Source organism: Talpa europaea, assembly GCF_964194135.1.
Source record: "Talpa europaea genome assembly, chromosome: 3".
Lineage (NCBI taxonomy): Eukaryota > Metazoa > Chordata > Mammalia > Eulipotyphla > Talpidae > Talpa > Talpa europaea.
In genome coordinates, this window is record NC_140069.1 from 94,909,242 (window position 1) to 94,930,771 (window position 21,530).

At 38.4% G+C, this 21,530-nt stretch overlaps 1 protein-coding gene across 1 annotated transcript in view; it reads left to right on the forward strand.

Moving 5' to 3' along the window:
- Positions 1–20,899: 20,899 nt before the first annotated feature.
- The window catches only part of ITGB8 (integrin subunit beta 8), a gene marked incomplete at both ends in the record, with an annotated part of 80,944 nt that continues 80,313 nt past the window's right edge, over positions 20,900–21,530 (forward strand). The window contains one exon of the mRNA XM_084229767.1: positions 20,900–21,026. Within this exon, the coding sequence (XP_084085893.1) occupies positions 20,900–21,026 (127 nt within the window). The remainder of the gene's footprint in view (positions 21,027–21,530) is intronic.

Here is a 21,530-nt window from a genome sequence, read left to right on the forward strand (position 1 = left end):
TTTATATACTAAATCTATTAGCAAAGTGACATTCTCTATGCTTTGGTATACATGAAATTAAATTTCAATGGAAATTATATTTACTAGGCACTAAATGTCATAGTTATCAAATGATAAATTTTCTGTCTTTTAAATCCATGAGAAAATATTTATGCTCCATAATATCTATTGTTTCCATAGTACTCAGAACCAAAGTCGAACATTTTTACCTGTTATAATGATAGTCAAGGTATGTGCCTTTCTGTTTTCTTCTGTTTAATGCTTTTTCATTATACAGTTTTTCTCTGGCTTAAAGACCCTGGATTCTGAAAAAAGACTGTGACTTAGAAACTAAATCAATTACAAAAAAAAAAAAATTCAATACAGTGAAATTGTCCATATCTTTGTTTCTATTTTATTGATATAATTAAAGAGTCATGCAAGATGATCAGTGCACAATACTAGGTCATTGTATACAGCTGCATACAACATGCAAGGCCCTGTATACAGATGTATTCACTTTTCAGTTGTCAAGTGACACTATGCCATGCCATTACTCATCATCTGAACAAAATATACCACTCTGATAATGTTGTAATAGACTTTATTTTACTCTCTAAAATCCTGAAGTGTTTAACATTTTGGAGTTGAGAGAAAACTTAAGAGATCATCTGTTTCTCCTCCTTCATGTTACTGAGAAGGAAGATGCTGCCAGAGAAATGATGTATCCTGGGTACAGTTTCACCACCATATGCCCCATCACAGTCAGCATTAAATCCACTTCTCTGAGCTCATTCCTAACCTCAGAAGCATTGCTTTGGAGACATAAAAACTATTATATTTCTAGCACATTAATTCCATAGGTATAATATTTTAGATTTTTAGCCAAACTTAACTCATAGGCAATTTTCATTGCAAACTGCTAGAGGACTGAAATAATTTCTGGATAATGCTCCTTATGTATTGCTCTGTACAATGTTATTCAACAATATACATAAAGGTTTTTATTGAAGAGGGAATGTTACCATCTCCACTGGAAAACATTTTCTTCAGTGCTAATGTTACATCTATATTACTACAGTTTAATTTTGGAATATTGACCTTAAGTAATTGAAATAGTGTTTCTTAGGAATTAAAATGTTTACTTTCCCAACAATGTACAAGAAAACCACCGGTTTATTTATTATCTGTATGTTCCTTTTTAAAAATGAGTTATCAGCCCACACTTTCCTTCTCTTCTTATTACTCAACCAATGTGTAGTTGTTGCTGTAGTGTTTTGTTTCTGCTCTCTTGTTGCATCTTGAAAAACTTGTTAACTCCATGTCTAAGTTTGTCCTTTATCTGTGTTGCCTCCTCCATGATCCTGGATATACATGCAGTTGATGTTAAGTGCATTTTACTTAAGTGGACAGGCATTAAACTCCCACCAGCAGTGCAGGAGAGTTCCTTTCTCATATCAGGAATTTAGAAAGCCTAAATAAGGGGCCAGGAAACCTAATTATAATAAAGTAAAAATCAAAATCAACAAGCAACTATAAACCAGAGAAACACTACAGGGGGTGGGTAGGGAAGAGGGAGTAGGATCAAAAAAAGGGGGATGGGAATTGTATGGAGACCATAACCAAGATGTATGTAAAAAAAAAAGTATGTAAAAAATGTATGTAAAAAAATGATGTAAAAAATTTATAAAATAAAACTAGAGACACTCCATCACAGATGCCCTGAATAACGGGAAGCAAATATTGAAATTAGGCCTATGTTGCCAAAAAAGTTGTCAAATGCATATATGTTAATCTAAGTACTAACAGAATTAATCATTAATTAAAACATTCAAATGCAAATTACTTTAAAATAATATCTAATAGTGATGCTTAAAATTGTTTTTTCCAGTAGATTAATATATTGAATATACTGATGAAAAGAATAAGCACAAGTGTAAAACTAATGCGTTCTATTACAAAATCATGATGCTTTAAAAATATTTCCTCTTTCCCCTTCTTTTTCAACTGAAAGACACGTCACAGATTTGATCATGTATTTTCATTTGAGAGAGCAAGGAAAGAAGAGAAAAGGGACAACTTAGTACTCTAAGAAACTATTGCTTCTGGGTGATGTTGCAAGAATGAATTAGATCATTGGCCTTTTTTCTGGGATCATGTGTCAACTTTGAGTGGAGTTTCCAATTGCACAATGAACATCTGGACAGTTTGACGTCTTTATTATACTCTCTGAGTTTTTAAAATGCTACATTTTATTTAGAGATGATTTATTTCAAGTTTAAAACACTTATCTAACTGCCAAAAGCAATTAATCCAAACTCAATAGCAATGCAATTATCTTCCCAGATATGTTTTCCTAACTAATATTCATAATCAGAATACCTGTTGTTTAATCAAAATTAACACTTTATTCATTGTTTGATGATATCAATATTCAAATCTATTTTTTCCCAGGCCTAATTTTGTTTCTTATATTTGCTTTGTACTGAATTATTGTTGTTTAAATAGCCTGTTTAAAATATGACCATTTTCAAAAAGATCATAAATTCTTATAAAAGCAGACTAAAGAATTCATAATCATAGCTCTTGGCCGCCACCTAAAGGTTTCTTTTTTGTTTTATCTTATGTAAGACCTACTGTGCATTCTTTTTATAATAATATTGTTCCTATATCAACACATGTTTCTACATAAGTATAGGCTAAGAGATTGATTTCAGTGTTTTTTTTTCTCAGTGTTATTTGATTAGTAGTCTATTTGATACATAAAAGCATTTTAAACTAGGTCCTCTAAGTTCTCTGAAAATGTCCTAATCATTCAAGAAATAGTATACCCTTATTATGTGCCAGTCCCACTCCTAGACCCTATTAGAAAATATTTAAGTTAGTGTCTCTGACTTTAAGAAGCATGCATCAATTCTTGTAGAAACTTTCTTCTCTTTTTTTTATATCTCTATATTAGAATTATCATTAACTAGATACCACTGAGTAAATCAAGGTGAATCCAGAACAAAGAAAAGTCTATCATTAGCTATGCTGGTATTAGTTATGAAATCTATAAACTTCTCACTTCACAATCCATATAGACAGAGCATCCAAATATCCCTTAAACATACAGACATGTTTTATTAGCAATGGCATTTGTCATTATAGATTCCATGCATTTACCCTTGATTTATTCATAAACTATTTATTCACTCATACATTCATTAAAAAAATTATTAGGTACCTACTATGTGCCAGGCAGCCATCATTGTCAGTGTTCAATAAAATAGACTTCTTTTTGCCCTCATGGAGCTTGTGAGAGAAACAGAACAGATAAGTGTACACAACACATTATCATGTAAGCTACAAAGGAGCTTAACACACTGTGCTGTGATAGAGAATGTTAGGAAAAGCTAGATCTACATTAGAGAGGGTAATCAAGAAAGGCCTCTTGGAGGAGGCAATTTTGAAGTTGAGATGTGAAAAATCAGGAGTCTCCTCTCTGAAGACTAAAGAGAAAGAGGCAAAGGGAACCAAGGGCACAGTGAGCAAAAGGGAATTTCATGAGATGGGATTGGAGAAGTGAAAAGGAACCAAATTATGCAGGGCCTTGAAGGACAGGGTAATGGCTTTCAGTTCTTTGGACTTTCTTTCTATGGAAAGTCACATTAGCAGATGGAATAATGGAGTAGTTGGATTGGAGGCTGCATGGAGAAGGAATCAGAGGCAGACAAGAGAAGAGGTAGACAGCTAGAAGTCTATTACAGAAATACCGATGGGAGACATGATGATGACAGTGACAGGAGTGTTGGCTCTGGAGGCAAAGAAAAGTGAACTTGTTTACATGAATTTTGGAGTTAGATTCAATAGGACTTAGTCACAAATCAGATGCTCCCTTGATTTTGTGCTTCCTTCCCAGCTTGCTAGCATTTGCTAATTATCAATGTAAATTTGAAATGCTCATAAAATAATTTTCCATATAATATTTTATGTCACTCTTAACCTTTTGATTTAGTAAAAAATATTTTCAGAAATTATCTTAATAAAATGAGCTATTTGTACTTCAATAAAGAAACACATTATCTAGCTTCTCCTGCAAATGAAGCAATTTGCTTAGATTATTTAGATAACAGACACTTGTATATTAAAAGTACCAAAGTTTATTTAACTTTAGAATTTTTTTCTAAAGTTGTTAAATACCTGACCTCTTAAAATAGACTGTTTAAAATAAGTGTTTCAAAAACTCTGGCTTATCATTATGAAAAATAGTTGCTGTGGGCCTCCCCAGTGGCACAGTGGTTGAGCGCTGGGCTGTGAAACTGCCTGCAGCCTCTGCAGCACCGGTTTGATCCCCAGCCGCCGGCGAGGGTTCCACATGGCGCACAGACCTCTCCTGGCGTGCCCGCTGCTCCCCTCAGCAGTGTATTTTGTCAGTCTGCCTGTTCTGCACCCCACTCTGGCTCTGGTGAATTATCTCACCCTCCCGCACTTCTGATTGTACCCAATGCTTGCATAAATAAACAAATAAATCTTAAAAAAAAAAGAAAAGAAAAATAATTGCTGTACGTTTGTAATATAGCAGTATCCCTAAAAACATAAAGTAATATAGATGAGATAGAAAAGTGGATTCCGCCACTCTGAAACACTGGAAACTACTCTGCTTTGAAATAATTTATTATTATTGCCACAGTTGTCCTAGCTCTCATTTTCTCGGCTATAGGCAACCGCTTCTTATCCATTTCAATATGCTGTTTTTCATTAAGTTGGAAACACAGCTGTCAAACTTCCATGCAAGTTAATAGTAGGTAGATTTCATGTAAAGCATGAACCTTTATATTTTCTTTTGACTACAAAAACTTTTTTTACATGCCCTTTCTCAAGTATACTTTCAATCATTGAAATTGTTCGACATGCAAAATTCAAGTCAGGGAAATGTCCCCTTACCAGTGTTTTATTTCCTCTATTTTTCATGATGCTCCTCGTAAATGGAATTGGCATTCCCATATATATTATCATTTCAAGTTTCTACAAAGGATCCTTCCATATGACACAACTTCAACCATATCATTATAAATGTTAGGTTTTCACTTGATGCCTGAAGTATGGTTTTCAAACATAACATGAAAGCACATAAAATTTGACCTGAAAATTAAAGCAAAAAAAAAAATCCCAAGTTTCTTATGTTGGGCTATAATGTTATCTTTCCTTTTCTCATCTTGATGTGACATGGAAATAAAACAAATGTCCACAAAACCTCAATCAACCTCACTTTTTCCCAAAATGTCCTATGACGAGTAACATGTGCATATTAACAAACCCAAAGACAATATTTGAAGTAGCTCTTCCAAATAACTACATTCTCCAAAGCTTTCTGTATCACCACCTTGTTTCAGAGGAAAAAAAAAATGTGTAATGGAAAAGTGTAAATAATTAAAGCATCTATATAAACTAAGAAATTTCCTTCCTGTGTATTTCTTATTGAGGTAACATTGGTTTACAACACTGTATATGATTTAGGGGAGTAGGTTCACACCTTTGATGGTAGGTATGCCCACCATCAAAGCATCCACAATCCTTTACTATAGAGCATTTGGCCTCTTCCCCCTTTTGTTGCACCCCCAGCACCCTTCCCCTTCTTGCAGCCTCAATTCTGCAGTCATATTTCCAAGGTTTGTTTGGGTTTAGTTTTGTCAGTTCCTTTGTTTTGTTTCTTGCATTCCACATGTAAGTGGAATCATCCAGTATTTATCTTTCTCCTTCTGACTTATTTCACTTAGAATAATCCCCTCCAGTTCCATCCACGTTATCACAAAGGGTACGAATTCATCTTTTTTATAGCTGATGAGTATTCCATCACATGTACATATAGATCTTCTTCTTAATCTACTGCTCTGTCCTTGGTTACTTAGGTTATTGCCATAGCTTGGTTATTGTAAATAGTGCTGCAGTGAACATAGGAAAGCATACACCCCTTTCTATTAATGTTTTTGTAATCTTCATTCTGTGTTCCAGAAGGTTTGGACCACTCCTACATTCTCACTGACAGTGTATGAGAGTTCCTTTTTCTGGTTTGTTGGTTTTTTAAATATAGGCCATTCTCATGGTGTGAGATGGTCTCATTTGTGGTTTTGATTCCAAATGTTGCTTTGACTTCTTCAGATGAAAAGTAAAGTTCCAGGTAAACCTGCATGCTTTATAGTTCGATTTTAAGAATTTCTACTACTCTTCAATTAAATTCACCCTCAGATTTACTTCCTAGGTCTGCCTGTAACTAATTGCCTAGATCTGTGATTCTCAACCAGGAGTGATTTTGTCCCCTCAACACCTCACCCCCCTCCCCGGGGACATTTAGCTCTACTGGAAACCATTTAATGGTTGCCACAACCTGGAAGCAAATGCAATTATTGATATCTAGTGGGTAGAAGCTAGGGATGCTGGTTAACAACCTATAATGCACAGCATAATCCATCTCCCCCAACAACAAATAATTATCTAGATAATGCAGAGGTCAAGAAATGTGAACCTAGAACTGGTCCAGAGCACTGACATACTCAATTCTTACCCACAATTTCCTCTATCATCAGATAGGTCTGGAGTTCTCAAGCAGGACTCAAGGGAATGATATGTGTATGTGGTGGAGTAGGTGGCAGAATATCAAGATTATCAGTAAGGATTTTCAACCTACATGAATGAGCCTGCGCTCAACCCTGGCCTCAAGTTAGAATAACTTGTCAATTTTTTTTTCTTTTTAAATAGCAACTCTACTTAAACACCTGTTCAATTCCCAACTCTAGAAATTATGATTCAAAAACATACTGGATGCCAGACATTTTTAAAAGCACCTTATTCTAATGTGTAGCTAAGCAATAGCAGTCCATTCCCAAGACTGTGATTCTTGGGAAGAAATGTTGATAGAGTCTATAGAGAAATTGGAAAATGCTGACAAGAGATCTTGTGAGCGTTCGTTTTCTCATTCCACCAACTGACAAGTATATTCCCCCCGACATGCCCTGGCAAGAAAAGGAGCTGCACCAGACTTTCATTTTATTCTTCTATACTTGTTCGGGACAAAAGCAAATTCAAGCCTTAGTTAATTCTTGTTAAGTTAGAAAACAGCAGTAATAAATGCTGAACAGCCAATTCAGGTATAATGGGCTTAATTAGCTAAGCACCACTGCACCAATAAAATCATTTTATTTACTAGATTTTCCATTAATAAGGTAGATATAAAAACATTAGTTAGTATTCTTAGAATTTTGCCACTGGAGTGTCATGCAAAACCAAATAATTTAAAAGATTTACATAGTTCAAGATGATGACAACATTATTGAAAGGATGCTAACTTGCTGAAGCTCTTCTCTTTTTAAATAGAACTTGCATTTCCCACTCCCCCCCAAAAATAAGTCAGGCAAATGTATTACCATCCACCTCAGATGTTAAGCATTTGAGAGTCTGCTCATTAACAAAAAAAAAAAAGGGAAAAAAAGACTTCATTGGAGAAGAGTAAAATGTGAACTAGCCTATTATTATAATAATTACCTTAGTGAAAATGTGTTATTTCATCATGACAATAAGCTTTTCTGAACATGTTATTATTACATTACTTGTGTGGCAAGAAGAAAAAATCAAAACTGCTTTTCTTTTCAAAATGTATTTGTCAGAGGAAAATACCAATTTAATATATTTTTTCAATTACTGAGCTGTTTAACTATTTCCCATGATAGCCAAAATCAAAAAGAACCTTTGTCATACTTATGCTCACTATCTATAAAAGAGAAATCTGAAACTCAAGTGCTAATTGTACAGTTTGAGTTCCTGTGTCAGATGGCCATATACCAGACGATCATAATCTTGAGTCAGATTACCTACATGTAAATCCTAATCCCATCATTTACAAAATGATCTTGGGTGTATTATTTCATCTTTTGTGACTCTTCTGCAAAATGGTAATAATAAAATACTCAGGTCATAATTACTTTTGAAGTTTAAAAGATAAAGTGAAATGAAATTACTTAGCATAGTCCATAGCATATGGATATACTCAATGAATGATAATCAGATCTAACTATCATGCTGGCTCTGTCATTAATTAGTTGAGCAACTTTTATTAAGTCACTAGCTCTCTAGTATTCAACTTTATATTTGTATTATAAAAGTCCTAATGGCTAAAATTAAATCCAACAATTATCCATTGTGCCAAGTTTCTTCTAGTCCTGAATTTTCAAGATTGGGACTGCTACAGCAGGTCTGGACATATTGATGTGAACAGAACTTTTTATTTTGTGTTACTTTAACTAATGTGCTGAAGAGTCAGTTTCCACAGATTAGATTTCTTTTTTTTTTTAAGATTTATTTATTTATACAAGCACTGGGTACAGTCTGAAGTGCTGGACAGTGAGAGAATTCAGCAGAGCCAGAGCGGGGGACAGAACAGACAGAACGACGAAATACACTGCTGAGGGGAGCAGAGGGCGCGGCAGGAGAGGTCTGTCGCTCCATGTGGGACCCCCCCCACCCCTGCAGCCAGGGATGGAACCGGTGCTGCAGAGGCTGCGGGCAGCTTCACAGCCCAGCGCTCAACCACTGCGCCACCAGGGGAGGCCCTACATTTCATTTCTTATGGATTAAGTTAAGCATGTTTCGAAATATTGTGGTATTTGAATTTCCCTGTCAAGAGTTGCACATGTTACTTATTTCATCTCAGACTGGTATGTGAAATGTCAATTTCTATCCTTACATAAACTGATAATAGGTAAGCTGTCCTACAGACATAACTTACTGTTGTGATACCAAACAAGGGTTTCCATACTTATCCTATACAAATATTTATTACGGCAGCATATATTGGGTTGTCGGAAAAGTTGTGACGCATTTTTGCATAGAAAACATAGAAAAATACGTCATGACTTTTCTGAAAACCCAGTATAATGACATTCTGAGAACTGTAGAAGATTCTCTCAGGTTACTGTTCTCTCTGTCCTCTTTCCACTGCTTCTCATCTCAGCATCTCAAAAGATTTCTCCATCTTATTAATGTTCTGCATCGTGGCTACCAATGCACAGGTCACAGAGAATGCATCCCCCGACAGCAGAAATGACTTCCTGGGTTCCAGTATATTTCGGAATTTGAAGTTCTGGTGATAATTGACTTGCTTATAGAATTTGACCTTCTAACCACTTTTCCCTTTTCAAAGTGTTTGTTTTCTGGGTTTTTACCAGTGAGCCTATACTGTATTTTATTTCTTGCCCTGCTGACCACGCAGAGTCTTCAAAGGTTATGTTACCCAGATTCCTCTTCATGGCCATATTCGGTAACGTCTCTATATATTCCTCTGTGGAATATCCGTGACTTAATGTACCATAATATATTTTCACTCTCAAATCTACTGTAACAGTTCATACTTCTCTTAGGCTTCAAGTCTATTCCTAATTGTCTTTTGATTACCTCCATTGGTAAATTTCTGTAGGATAGTTCTAATTTTTTCTATTGAGGTAGTATTGGTTAACAAACTATGCATGACCCAGAAGTACTGGGTGACCCTTCTTCAGAGTCATGTTACTATACCACACACACCAACAACATACCTTAATTTAACTTCCCCAATACATATTTGCTTTCCTCATGTATACTTTTTTTTTTAAAGATTTATTTGTTTATTTATACAAGCACTGGGTACAGTCAGAAGGGTGGGAGGGTGAGAGAATTCACCAGAGCCAGAGCAGGGAGCAGAACAGGCAGAAGGACCGAAGTACACTGCTGAGGGGAGCAGCGGGCGGCAGGAGAGGTCTGCGCACCTTGTGGGACCCTCCTCCAGTGGCCGGGGAGCAGCCAGGATCGAACCGGCGCAGCAGAGGAAGCGGGCAGCTTTGCAATTCAGTGCTCAACCACTGCGCCACCGGGGAGGCCCTTCCTCATGTATTCTTCAACTAATTACTAAATATACCTTAGACATCTTATCTCCTACATATCTTTTGAATTTGTTACCTTCTTTCCATCATCAAATATCACTTTCTTGATCTGGGTCATTTTCACCTCTCTCATAAGCCTGTTTCAATATCATTTTCTCAGTTCATTCTCTAAACTAACACCAGGAGAATGTATCCAAAACTCCAATATAACTATCCTCTTGTTTAAAATTTCTCAATAATTACTTATCATCTGCAGGAGAAAGTCTAAGCTCCTTCCACACTGCTCTAGCTTTATCATTGATTACTTCTTTTCATAATCAAACACAAACTCTTAAAAATTTAATATACCTGGGTCCCTTGCACATTCTGTTACCTTCCTTTCATTACCCCAGTATCCATTCCTTTTTCACTCTTCAAAACCCTTCCCAGAACTTCTTTCCTGTAAAGTCTTTCTTGATTCCCAGATAGAGAAAATTTCTTCTTCATTACACTAACTTTTATGGTTGAAATAAATTGCAGTTATTGATTACACAATTCTGCTGTTATGATTCTAAACTGCTCCTACCAGATGAATAAAATAGAGAGCAAAAGTTCAGTAGAAAGTGGTGAGGATCAAGATACGGAATACATAGCATGTAGTGATTATTTAGTAAAAGGAATTGTGAAGAGCTTATGCATAATTTTATTTATGCCACATTCTATTGACCACAATGCAGTTCCTGCATTGATACTGAATGTTCAGTTGATCTTGAAATAGAGTTGAAGGATGGGACACTGCCCCCTTTGTCCCTGGACCACTAGTGCAGAGTTCACAAACATAAATGTCTACAGGGTTCAGGCATGCAACACAGATGAATGAACCCAGCCTATAGAACAGTAACATGACACAGTGGAAAAATGGTAATTTTTATGGAACTACACCCTGTCCAATTGGTTTAGGTCCTGAAACTAAATAACTCTCAAGGAGACAGCAGGGAGTGGTGAGAACTGTGACAAAGAGCAGAGTGTGGGCTCCTTTTTAAATAGCAGCATACATAGAGCTCATTGCCTGTAAAAACGAAGGCCTGGTTGTGCTCAATGTGCTGTTGTTCAAACTAAGCTGAAAATAGGATTTTAAAACATCTCGCACAAAATTCAGTAACTTTTAATACTCTATGGGCATAATGAAGGCTAAATGTATTTGATTCTAAACCTTGTTTTCCCCAGTCAATCAAGAAAAATCCAGAAAGTTCAAGCAAACAATAAGGAATATACCTGAGAGGAATACAAGCATTTATTGATTAGGCAATTATGTGAAATTTAGACCAAGGAGCAATTTTCATCTTTAGATAATCTCACCATGTTAGATTATGGATACCTTAATAAAGCCAAGTTCCTTTCCCTTGGCCATTTGATCTCCTTTAAAGGATACTTGCCAATTACCCATCCTTTCTCTTCTCTACCCCTTCTCTGTCCCAGGATTAGCCAAAGTAAATGTATTCAAGGGCTACTTCATCTATGGTTTCCACTGGGTTTGGTACTTCCGGGGCACTGGTAGTAAAGAACTGAAGAGTAGGAAAAAACTGAAGTCAGAGCCTTATTTGCCCTATTTTCCCTCTGCTGGTTCACTGATTTTCTGTCTTCTTCCTATTTGAAGCCCTCTTTGTTCAGCTCATCCTTACCCTTTGTGTATATGTGTGGTGTGGTTTGTGTGTGTGTGTGTCTGTGCATGCACATGTGCATTTGCTCTTTTAAGTCAAGGGTGTTAAAGACTCCCCACTGTTAAAAAGCCCCTGGTGGGCTGCACTATTCCTGCACTTCCATAAAACCTTCCCTACAGGCTTCAATTACCAGCTTAACTCAGGTTTCCATTTCCTGCTAGGATCCTGCTTAAGAAACCATTTCCAAGATCACAATCATTTCACAGTGTTAGGATCTTAACTGGGCAAGTCTTTTCATCAAATCTTCTAATTCTTATTTTTTCTGAGTCTTTTGGAAAAGCTAAGCTATTTGGCAGGAAGTAGTAGGAGTCTTAAGAATATATTTCTCTTTTGACCCTCTAACTTCACCTTCAAATTTTTTCCAAAGAAAGAATCTTCTTATATATTCAAGAATTTGAATAAAGATTTATGCAAATATTTTTGTGACTAAAATGGTCAAAAACTATAAACAACCCATATCCCCTCCTATGGGAATGCCAAGATCTTTTCTTTGCTTAACCAGTTTCCCATTCCACATTGCTCTCTGCCCTGTGAGGTCAGTCTCTGGACTCTAGCTATGATTCCCTATCCTCTGGCTCAGAGATGAATCTTAATAATGATGTGTGTTGACAGGAAGAAAGAAGAGGTAGTTATTCTCTCAGGGCCTTCCCCTCAGATAACCTCAGGTTGCTATGACTGTTAAACAAAGGTGTCAGAACTTATCAGGTGATGTCCACACACTCAATACATTTGGCCCTTCTTTTGCCCTTTCAAGCCTAAGGATAATAATGCATCCTTCCACTATTTCTAACTCAGGCTTGTGGAACAATATACAATGCAGAAAGATAACCATGAAGAATGGAATCATATTAAAAATTGTTTAACTCCAGTATGGATACAGCTATATAAAAATAAAGCAAATAATGTGGTGGTACGAGTAGTATGGTGATATAATTCTGAAGAAGTATGAGCCTATACCTTAAATCACATACAACATTGTAGAACAATGTTACCTCAATAAAAAATATAATTTTTTAAAAAGCAAATAAAATTCACTGTGAAAATGGAATCTTTTTTTTAATTTTCTATAATGAAAACATTAAAAATAAACAGATTCTTATCAAAGGTTGATTATATATGGAAAACTTTGCAGATCATGCTTAGAGGAAACTTAGACTTGGCAAAGGTGGCATTTTTAGAAAGGACTCTTGACAATCAAGAAGGAAAAATGAAAAGGAAAAGGGGAGAAACATGTTCAACTAAGGGTAAAACCAATGAAAAAGCAAGTGAAAGTGTTTGGAAACTAGGATTCTGTACTGTAAAGCATGGGACTGTGGACGGTGGAAAGGAGATGTCGGGGAAAAAATGGTACTGGGAATGTGATTTGGGATCAGAATGTTCAAAGTTTCACAGTTGATTCCAAAGATCTGTCCCATGGTAGGAAGAGAGGTTGAGGAACAGCACAAGATGAAGCCCAGAAGCATGGAAGGTTTAACAAATTTAGATGTGTGTTTCGGAAGGAAAACTTTCAGAGGTCTGCAGGGAAGGGGCAGCTGGGAGTTCAACACAAGGATGTGAAAAAGCCTGAACTAGGACAGCAATAAAGTCATTAAATAGTAAATAATACTTAAGAGAAAATAATACCTAAGGTGCACTGCAGAACTTGATCATTTTCTCTGCTAATTTAGCTTGAAAATTGTTTAAATGACCAAAATACTTTGCATTTTTGTTGTGATTGTATATCATGCTGAAATTATTATTTAGAAATAATTTTCGTATATTTCTGAATCTTTAGAGCATTAACTTCCCAGATATGGTATTCGTATTTCAAATATTTAAAATATTTTCTCGCATTGTCAATTGCAAGAAAGTTTGAGCCAATTTACAATTCCACCATCAATGAGTTCATATTTCAACCCTCTGTTGTTATTATTATTTGTCATTTTGAAGTCTTTGAGAATTTAATGGGTAAAAATGACATCTTGTTCTGTTAGTTTTTTTGATAACGGATGAAGTTGAACTTTCCCTACATATTTGTATATATTTATATTCCATATGCCTGAATCACATGCTGATGCAATTTGCACACTTATTTATTATAGGCTAAGTGTTTTCTTATCCTCTTCTATAAACAGTCTATGGTATGTATTTTTACTCTTCTGAAATATTCATAAACACCTAAATTTTAAAGAAATCAACCTCAAATTTGTTCTTTTGATTAATTTTTTTATATTAGAATGATCTTTTGTTACCAATGTCAGAAAAACAGATAGTCTTGTAGTTTTACAGTAAGCCTTTTAATTCATTGTTAATGTATTTTAGTATAAAATAAGTTTTAGTATAAAATATAGATTTCTAAATCAGTGTTTTTCCCAAATAGTTGACAATTGTACCGGCATCATTTATATCATTTATTAACTTATTTATTTCTATTGAGTGTGAAACACATTTTATATTATGTTAAATTGTTATTGATATTAGAGTCTATTTCTGAGCTTTTTTAACAACCGAGTCATCTTCTTTTATAATATAGTATTCCTAATAATACTATGCTTTATAGGACCTATCACTTTACACGTAGTAAATATTCAATAAATAATTACATATTTATGAAATGAATGTTTAAACAGAATATCCTGTGCCTAATTTATAAAGAATTTCCTCATTAAGTTAAAAGGTCACATTCTTCAAGGTGAAACATGAAGTAATTTTGAAATTGGAGAAGGGGGCTAAGAATGGAAGCATTCCAAGTATAAAAATGTCATGTGAATTCGATTAGAATAATTCAAATTTTTCAGTGACTTCATTCTCTAGAGGCTATGTGATCATGAGAAAATGCTGAGAGGGAGAATTCTAGTTGTGGGCTCACTTCTGAGTTACTGAAGTTCAGAAGGACCTTTAGCTGTGTAATGATGTGCAAATCAGACCACATAATCACAATGGCTCAAGAAATGAAATACGTCACTGCAAAAATGTTGTTATTATAATGTCTGCTGATACCTTTATTTGGGAGAACCAGCTATATGCTCTTAGCATTACTGTACACTTAGAATGCTGAGCAATAAAGCAATAGCATTTAAAACATGTAACACCTTAATTTACCCTCGTGACTACATATAAAATTAAACACATCAAATTTTACATAAAAGGCAGTATTGAGTATGTTGTCCTAATCATGTATAAATAAGTGAAGCTGTCATCTAGTTTTATATCAAAGTGTACAAAGATAACTTAAGGTTGTGGAACACTTTTGTTTGAAGACATAAAACTAGATGGTCATAAAGAATGCTAGGTCAGGGCACCCCAGTGGAGCAGTGGTTAAGCGCTGGGCTGCGAAGATGCCCACAGCCTCTGCAGCGCTGGTTTGATCCCCGGCCACCCGCAAGGGTCCCACATGGCGCACAGACCTCTCCCGTAGCGTCCGCTGCTACCCTAAGCAGTGTACTTTGTCAGTCTGCCTGTTCTGCTCCCCGCTCTGGCTCTGGTGAATTCTCTCACCCTCCTGCGCTTCTGACTGTACCCACTGTGTGTATAAATAAATAAATAAATAAATAAATAAATCTTTAAAAATAAATAAATAAATGTGGTTACACACATTAAAAAAAAAAAGAATGCTAGGTCATAAAGAATGCTAGGACATGTACATTACCTCTATTAATGTGGATAAAGAATTATAAAGTCACAGTAAAGTATTGTATTCAGCAAAAGTAAAGACATTAGATGTTATTTTATGATTATATGCAAGTCCTGAAATAAGTATTTATGTATGTTCAATGTGGCTTATATTATGAAATTAAAATCATATAAATTAGCACTAAAAGATCCCTTGGGATAATATATGGTGAATTCTAACAAGTTTCATTCAAAGAATCAATAGATCTCCCCTTTGATTCTCACAATAATCTTATTTGGTAGTGGGGTGTGTGTGAGAGACAGAGTGGTGTGTGAGAGAGAGGCTGTATTATTTTAAGGTAGTTCACAGAAAAATTGAATGGAAAGTTCCACATAACCCCTGGCCCCATACACACATAGCCTTCTCCACTTTCAACATCCTGCACCACAGTGGTTTATTTGTTATAACTGATCAGCCCACATTGACACTGACACATCATCATCATGCAAATTCCAGTTTATAGAGGGTTCACTTTTATTGTTTCATATCCTGTAAGTTTTGACAAATGCAAAATGATATATATCACCTCTTGTATATAAGAATGTTACTGTAGACTTATACAGAGTAGTTTCATTACCCTAAGAATCCTCTGTTCCCCTTCCATTCATTTGCCCCTCCCCCTTACCCTGCCAACCATTGTGTTTTGCTGTTTCTACAGTCAAAAGCAAAGACTCCTCCATTCTTCCCACTGAAAAGCCAGGGGACTGATACGCGATTAAAGTTCTGGAAATCAGACAATCCCAACCACAACTATGAATGTTGAGCAAGTGGTCCAAGATGAAGGGATGATTAGAAAAGTTTTTTTCTTGCTGGACACTTACTGCTACTGCTTATGCTTCCCTTGGTTTGTGGCCTATTCAACCCTGGTCTCTCATTCTGTGAGCTCCCAGTTTCTTTTCAATAACTTCATTTTTACTTATGGAAATCATGGTCTGGCTGTTATTTGAAACCAAAAAGCTATCACTGTTATGAGGTGGTAGAGAAGAATCAGAACTCTGATTCTTGCATGCCTGCCTGGTAATTTTCTTGAAGAAGTGAGGTTGGTCTCCTCACCTACCTAGTTTTCAGTTTACATGTTTACACATATATAAAATGGTACTTGCTCAGCTGTATGGAAAATTAGTGTGTGAGATATCCCTTGAATAAAGGCTTTTTCCTTTGAAGAATTTAATTGCATGTTGGCCTATTTCACCTTCTGGAAATTCCTCTAGTAAAGAATTTAACTTTAACCATATATTTCCCAAAATTACATTAACATCTTAAGAAGTTAATCACCAAGGAAAGGGACATTGACTGCAGCACTTTATTTTTCTTTGAATTTGTACCTGACACTGGAATTTGTCAATAATTACATATGAGACCTTTGAGGAGTCTCTGTATTAACCCATATAGTGGGATTCTTAAACTTCAGGGTGTGTAAGAGTCATTTGAGGATATTGCTCTAATACATATTACTGGGCACCCTATCAGATTTACAAATTCAGAATCTCCTGAAATAGAACTGAGGAATCAATCTGTAGGTGATTATGTTGCAGTCTTCAGTCTAATGTTTGAGGAACACTACCTTATGTGATATTTCAGCGAAAAGTACCTTCCAATAGCTTCTATCATGTATCACTGGAAAAAATCAGAAGTTGTAGCAACTATAATACAGCCTACTAGTTGGACTATTCATCATATCCTAAAAGCTGTACAAGTTTAGAGAATTTGTAAACATTTGCTTAAAAACCTATTGAATACCTCAGATCCCCACTTCAGAAAGAAACAATATAAAATATGAGTATGGTTTTAGCTATGAGTTCAATAATTTCAACCAAAAAATCTAGTAAAGGTGTGAATCCACACTAAAAGGAGCAGTCCTTCAGATTTCTCTCTCACTCCTGCTATATACCTATAATTGATTCACTTTTAACCATGAAGTGTATTAGTGAAAAATTAAGGTTAAAGGAGTAGGGAAGAAAGTTCCATCATCTCGCAGCACTATGAAGCTATCTAGAGCAATGCAGTAAGAGTTTGATCCTGGCCTAGTAGGTGACCCACATGGCGCAGCAGACCTCTCCTGACTCAACCACTACTCCACTCAGCAGTGTATTTCAGTCAATCTACCTGTTCTATTCCCCACTCTGTCTCTGGTGAATCCTCTCACCACCCCCACACCTCTGGCGTATACCCCAGTTCTTGTATGCATAAATAAATCTTTAAAAAATAAAAGAAAATTAAGTCTTCTAATTTATGGCCTACTTGAAACAAAAAGAATCAGGTGATAGGAAGTGTGGACTGAATAGCTGTAACATTACTTTAGACTATTTGTGAATTTTATATGCTCTCATTACCACAGATGAAAAATTAGCTGTCAGAAATTTCAATGCAAGACAGAAACACAAACAGAAACAGGAATTAATCAAGTCACCTTCTTCTGAAACAATGTATCTCTGTTTAAATTCTTCACTTAATATCTCTGTTCAAATTCATCAGAGTCTTACAGCTAGGATACTGTGTATTTGATTTTGATAACTTTTTTGATATCCAGAATTGTTCACAACTGGAAAGTGCTGATAAATGGCTCTATGCTTATTTTTCAATGACTCCATAAAACCAGAATCTAATTAATGTATTTGTATGTGCTTCATAAAACAAAGCATTGAAGTCTTTCTTCCTAAAGGGCATCAAAATTTCCTGTAACAGATTGCCGAGTTTTGTTTTATTTCCCTTACTACAGAGTAGTTTTCATTTAGCATACATTCATTTGAATACATTAACACTGAACAACAGAGATTAAAAACTCAGTGTATCATCAATTTCACAAAATTACATTATTTTTGCATAAAATATTTTTATTTAACACTGTAATTTCCATTAACATCCAACTTAATGTGATGAAACTAATGTGATAGCTATTTTACAATACAGGATGTATTTATACACTCATCTGGATGATGAATTGTCTCTTTTCCCTTTAATGTAGCACTGCACTCTCTCTCAAGGGTGGCTGCATTCCTTAGGACTGTCAAATAAGTTCTAGAAAATACACAAATTCACTGCCTCCATTGGATAGTCACTAATCAGAGCCTGAGTATGTGCCTTTTGTGTTCTAAATTCAAGTCCTCATTCCTATTCTTACCCCTTTCATGCCCTTTCTTAAAGACCATGGAAAGCAAAACTATAGCTGTTCAAGCTTGGAACTAAGGAAAAAAATAAAGAATGAAGCTGAGCAAGAGTCAATTCTCTCCATTTAAAGAACTACCTATAGTGAGATTGTATTTACAAGAATCAGTTTTTTAGTTCTGGATTATGCCTGTGGTCTCTCAAAAGTTCCTGGTTTGCAGATCTAGGACACTTGTAATTTTCCAACTTGGGTCCTGGTTTGCTTAGCTAATTCTGTGGGCCCCAATGGACAGTCCACACCTGGGAGCGGGAGTTTTCAATGTGTAGTTCATTAGACAGGTACTTTCCATTCACTCAGTTAACAATTAGAAAACAGAAAGAAAAAAGAGAGAGTCTCCTACTTGTTTACTCCAAATATGGAGATGGAAACTATTAAACAAATAAGAAGGAGGGGAAACTCCCTCATATTTCACCTTGACCTGGCTGTACTGGACTGATGCCTGTGAGAGGCGGGTGCTACGTGAAAAGGTTCGCAGACTGCTAGTGGAAAAAAGAGAGGTCAGACATCATCACAGGGAACCACTCCTGCCCCTAGAGGAAAAAAAGAGAACTATCACCCTTGTGTCTCATTAGAAACTGCCTTGATTTCCCTCCGTCAGCCTAGTGTGGTAGTGACAGGACCCCAGGAGATAGGCGGCTTCCCCGACAGTCGCCCAGCAAAATGCCCACCCCCCGCTTGACCTAAATTTCTAAACTGCAAGCGGCAGAAATACCTTCTCAGCTTCTCTCCTTAGCTGCTTTCTGTTTCTCCCGGTTTAGCCGACCTACGTAACTTCTTTGTTCCGTTTATTGTTTATTGAGAAGGTCAAAGACACACAGTAATTAACAAAAGCCAGGAGACACCACCAGACTCTGTAAAGAGCGGGGTTCTCCAGCCCAGGACAGAGGATCTGAGCGAAGGAGCCGCGAGAAATCTCAGCCAGCAGCTCGGGGTAGAGACTCCGCAAACTCACCCAACTCTCCAAGGGTTGGGGAGACCCCGGACGACTTGGGGGTGGGGCAAAGGGTAGGCTCCCAACTCTGCAATCAAAGTGGACAGTGCGCCCCTGCTGAACAGAGGGTATTGGGAACAAGGAGAGGCCCCGGACCACACTTTGTATGCGGCAGCCTGCGGGGCAGTGAGTATCTGAACAAAGAAGAGCGCAGCGCCCGGGTGGGAGACTAGGGTTTGCCACTCGAGCTGAGCGAATCTCCACACCCTCACCGAACGTTGGGGTGCAAGGATTCCGGAAGGTGGGGGGGGGCGGGGGGGTGAGAAGGAATAGGGCGTGCGATTCCGGTAGCGCGGCTACGCATCGGGACTTCTTGTGAACGATGGGAACGGCAACTACCAGAGCCAAAGGGGAGAAAAAGAGCTGGAGTGAGCAAAACAAAGAGCGAGTGTGGGTTGCGGTGACTTCATGCCTCACCAATGTCCCGCCCACGCTATTGCTGCCTCCGAGCCACCGCGGCGCTTAGGCGGCGGAGGCTAGGCGCTCTGTAGCGTGGGGCGGTTTCCTAGCAACTCCGGGCCCAGAACGAGCCCACCTACCCCGCACTTTGGGAGCCCCCCACCCCCGCCCAACAGGCCCGGGCAGTACGCCTCCTCCCCGGCCCTCGCCGGACTCGCTTCCTTCGCATCCTAGCCGGGTGCGCCCCAGAGCACGCCAGCTGCTCGGGCTCTGGACGGCGGGACGCCCGCGTCGCTCACTGGGGCCAAAAGGACCGGGGCAAGAAGCTCCCGCCCCCCGAGACCCGGCTCCTGCACCCTAGCGGAACGCCCCTCCCGCGCTCGCGGCGGTGCGCTCCACTCCCGCCGAGCAGGGAGCTGCGATGCCTCGCTCCGGGTCTGCGGGCTCCGGCAGGGGCTTCTAGGACACTCAGGGAGCCGCCTCCCCCGGCTGCTGGCACCGAGAGCTTCCTCCCTCGTCGGCCAAGACCTGCCGCTTCGACTTTGCCCACTTCTCAGCGGACGAGATTGCAAAACTACAACTAAGTAGAGCTGGCCTCCCTGCCCACCTGTGGAAATAGCTCATGCTGACTGATGCGCCATCGACTTTTATCCCCTTCAATCTTGCCGGCGTCCCCTCCCACAGATATAGCATCGCCCAGTGAATGTAGATCTAGGCTGGTTTTCCCCCCCTGCCTCGGGCTTTGTTTGTGTTTGGCTGTTCACTAAGCTGATTTATGCAGCAGAAGCCCCACCGACTGGAAAGAAACAAAAGCTCCTTTCTTCGTCCCAGAGCGAACTGCAGAGCCCTCGCTCGCGTCGCCGCCTCGGGCCATTGGCCGTCCAGGGAGGTGCTTCTAGCGGAGATCCCGGGACCCGCCGCGCGAACTGGGAGGGCCGCTGGGGCCCTGAGATGCCGAGCGGTGCCCCGGTCCGCGTACCTGCACCACTTGTTCCGAAGCGCGGCGTCCTCCTGCCCCGCCTGCGGAAAACTTCCTAGCGCCGGGCTCCAGGTGCCAGGGAGGCGCGAGTGCGCATCCGGATAACAGCCAGGCTGTGAGCGCGGTGCGGGCTGCTTTACATTATGTGCCGCTTGGCCCAGGCTTTTTTTACTGCTGCATTTGTCTGCCTGCAAAACTGCCGGCGGGGTCCTGCCCCATTGCTCCGGGCGGCCTGGGTGTTTTCAGTTGTTCTTGGACTGGGCCAAAGTGGTAAGTTGTTTTGTTTCCTTTTGTTTTCTTTTCTACCCCAAAGGTCTGGGCTGTCTTGAAGAGCACCCCGACCAGGTAGGTAGTCCGGAGTCGGCCTTGCTCTGCCTTGAGATCTTCAGAAGGGTTGGTTTGTGGCAGTATCTTCCTTCGCAGGCAACCTGAGGGCGGCCAGGTGTCAAGTTTTTCCATCCCGGAATGGCAGCAACAACTAATTTGTGCGAGGAGACTCTCTGTGTTGTTCCTCGGTGTTAGGGAATATTAATAGAAAGAAGTTGGTTGGGGGTTGAATTTACAGAAGTCAATTTAGGGGTTATGCACCATACTTAAAAACATCATCCTTGAAGGGCTCCATGAAGATGCAACCCACCTGTCTAGAATTTAGGTCCATTAACAACCTGCATTTGATTCCAGGCTCCAGATTAACTGGTGTGATGGGGCCCATCTTCTGGTTTTTGAGTCCATGGGGGGAAAAAGAATGTTTGCACATAGAGTCTTCTATCACAG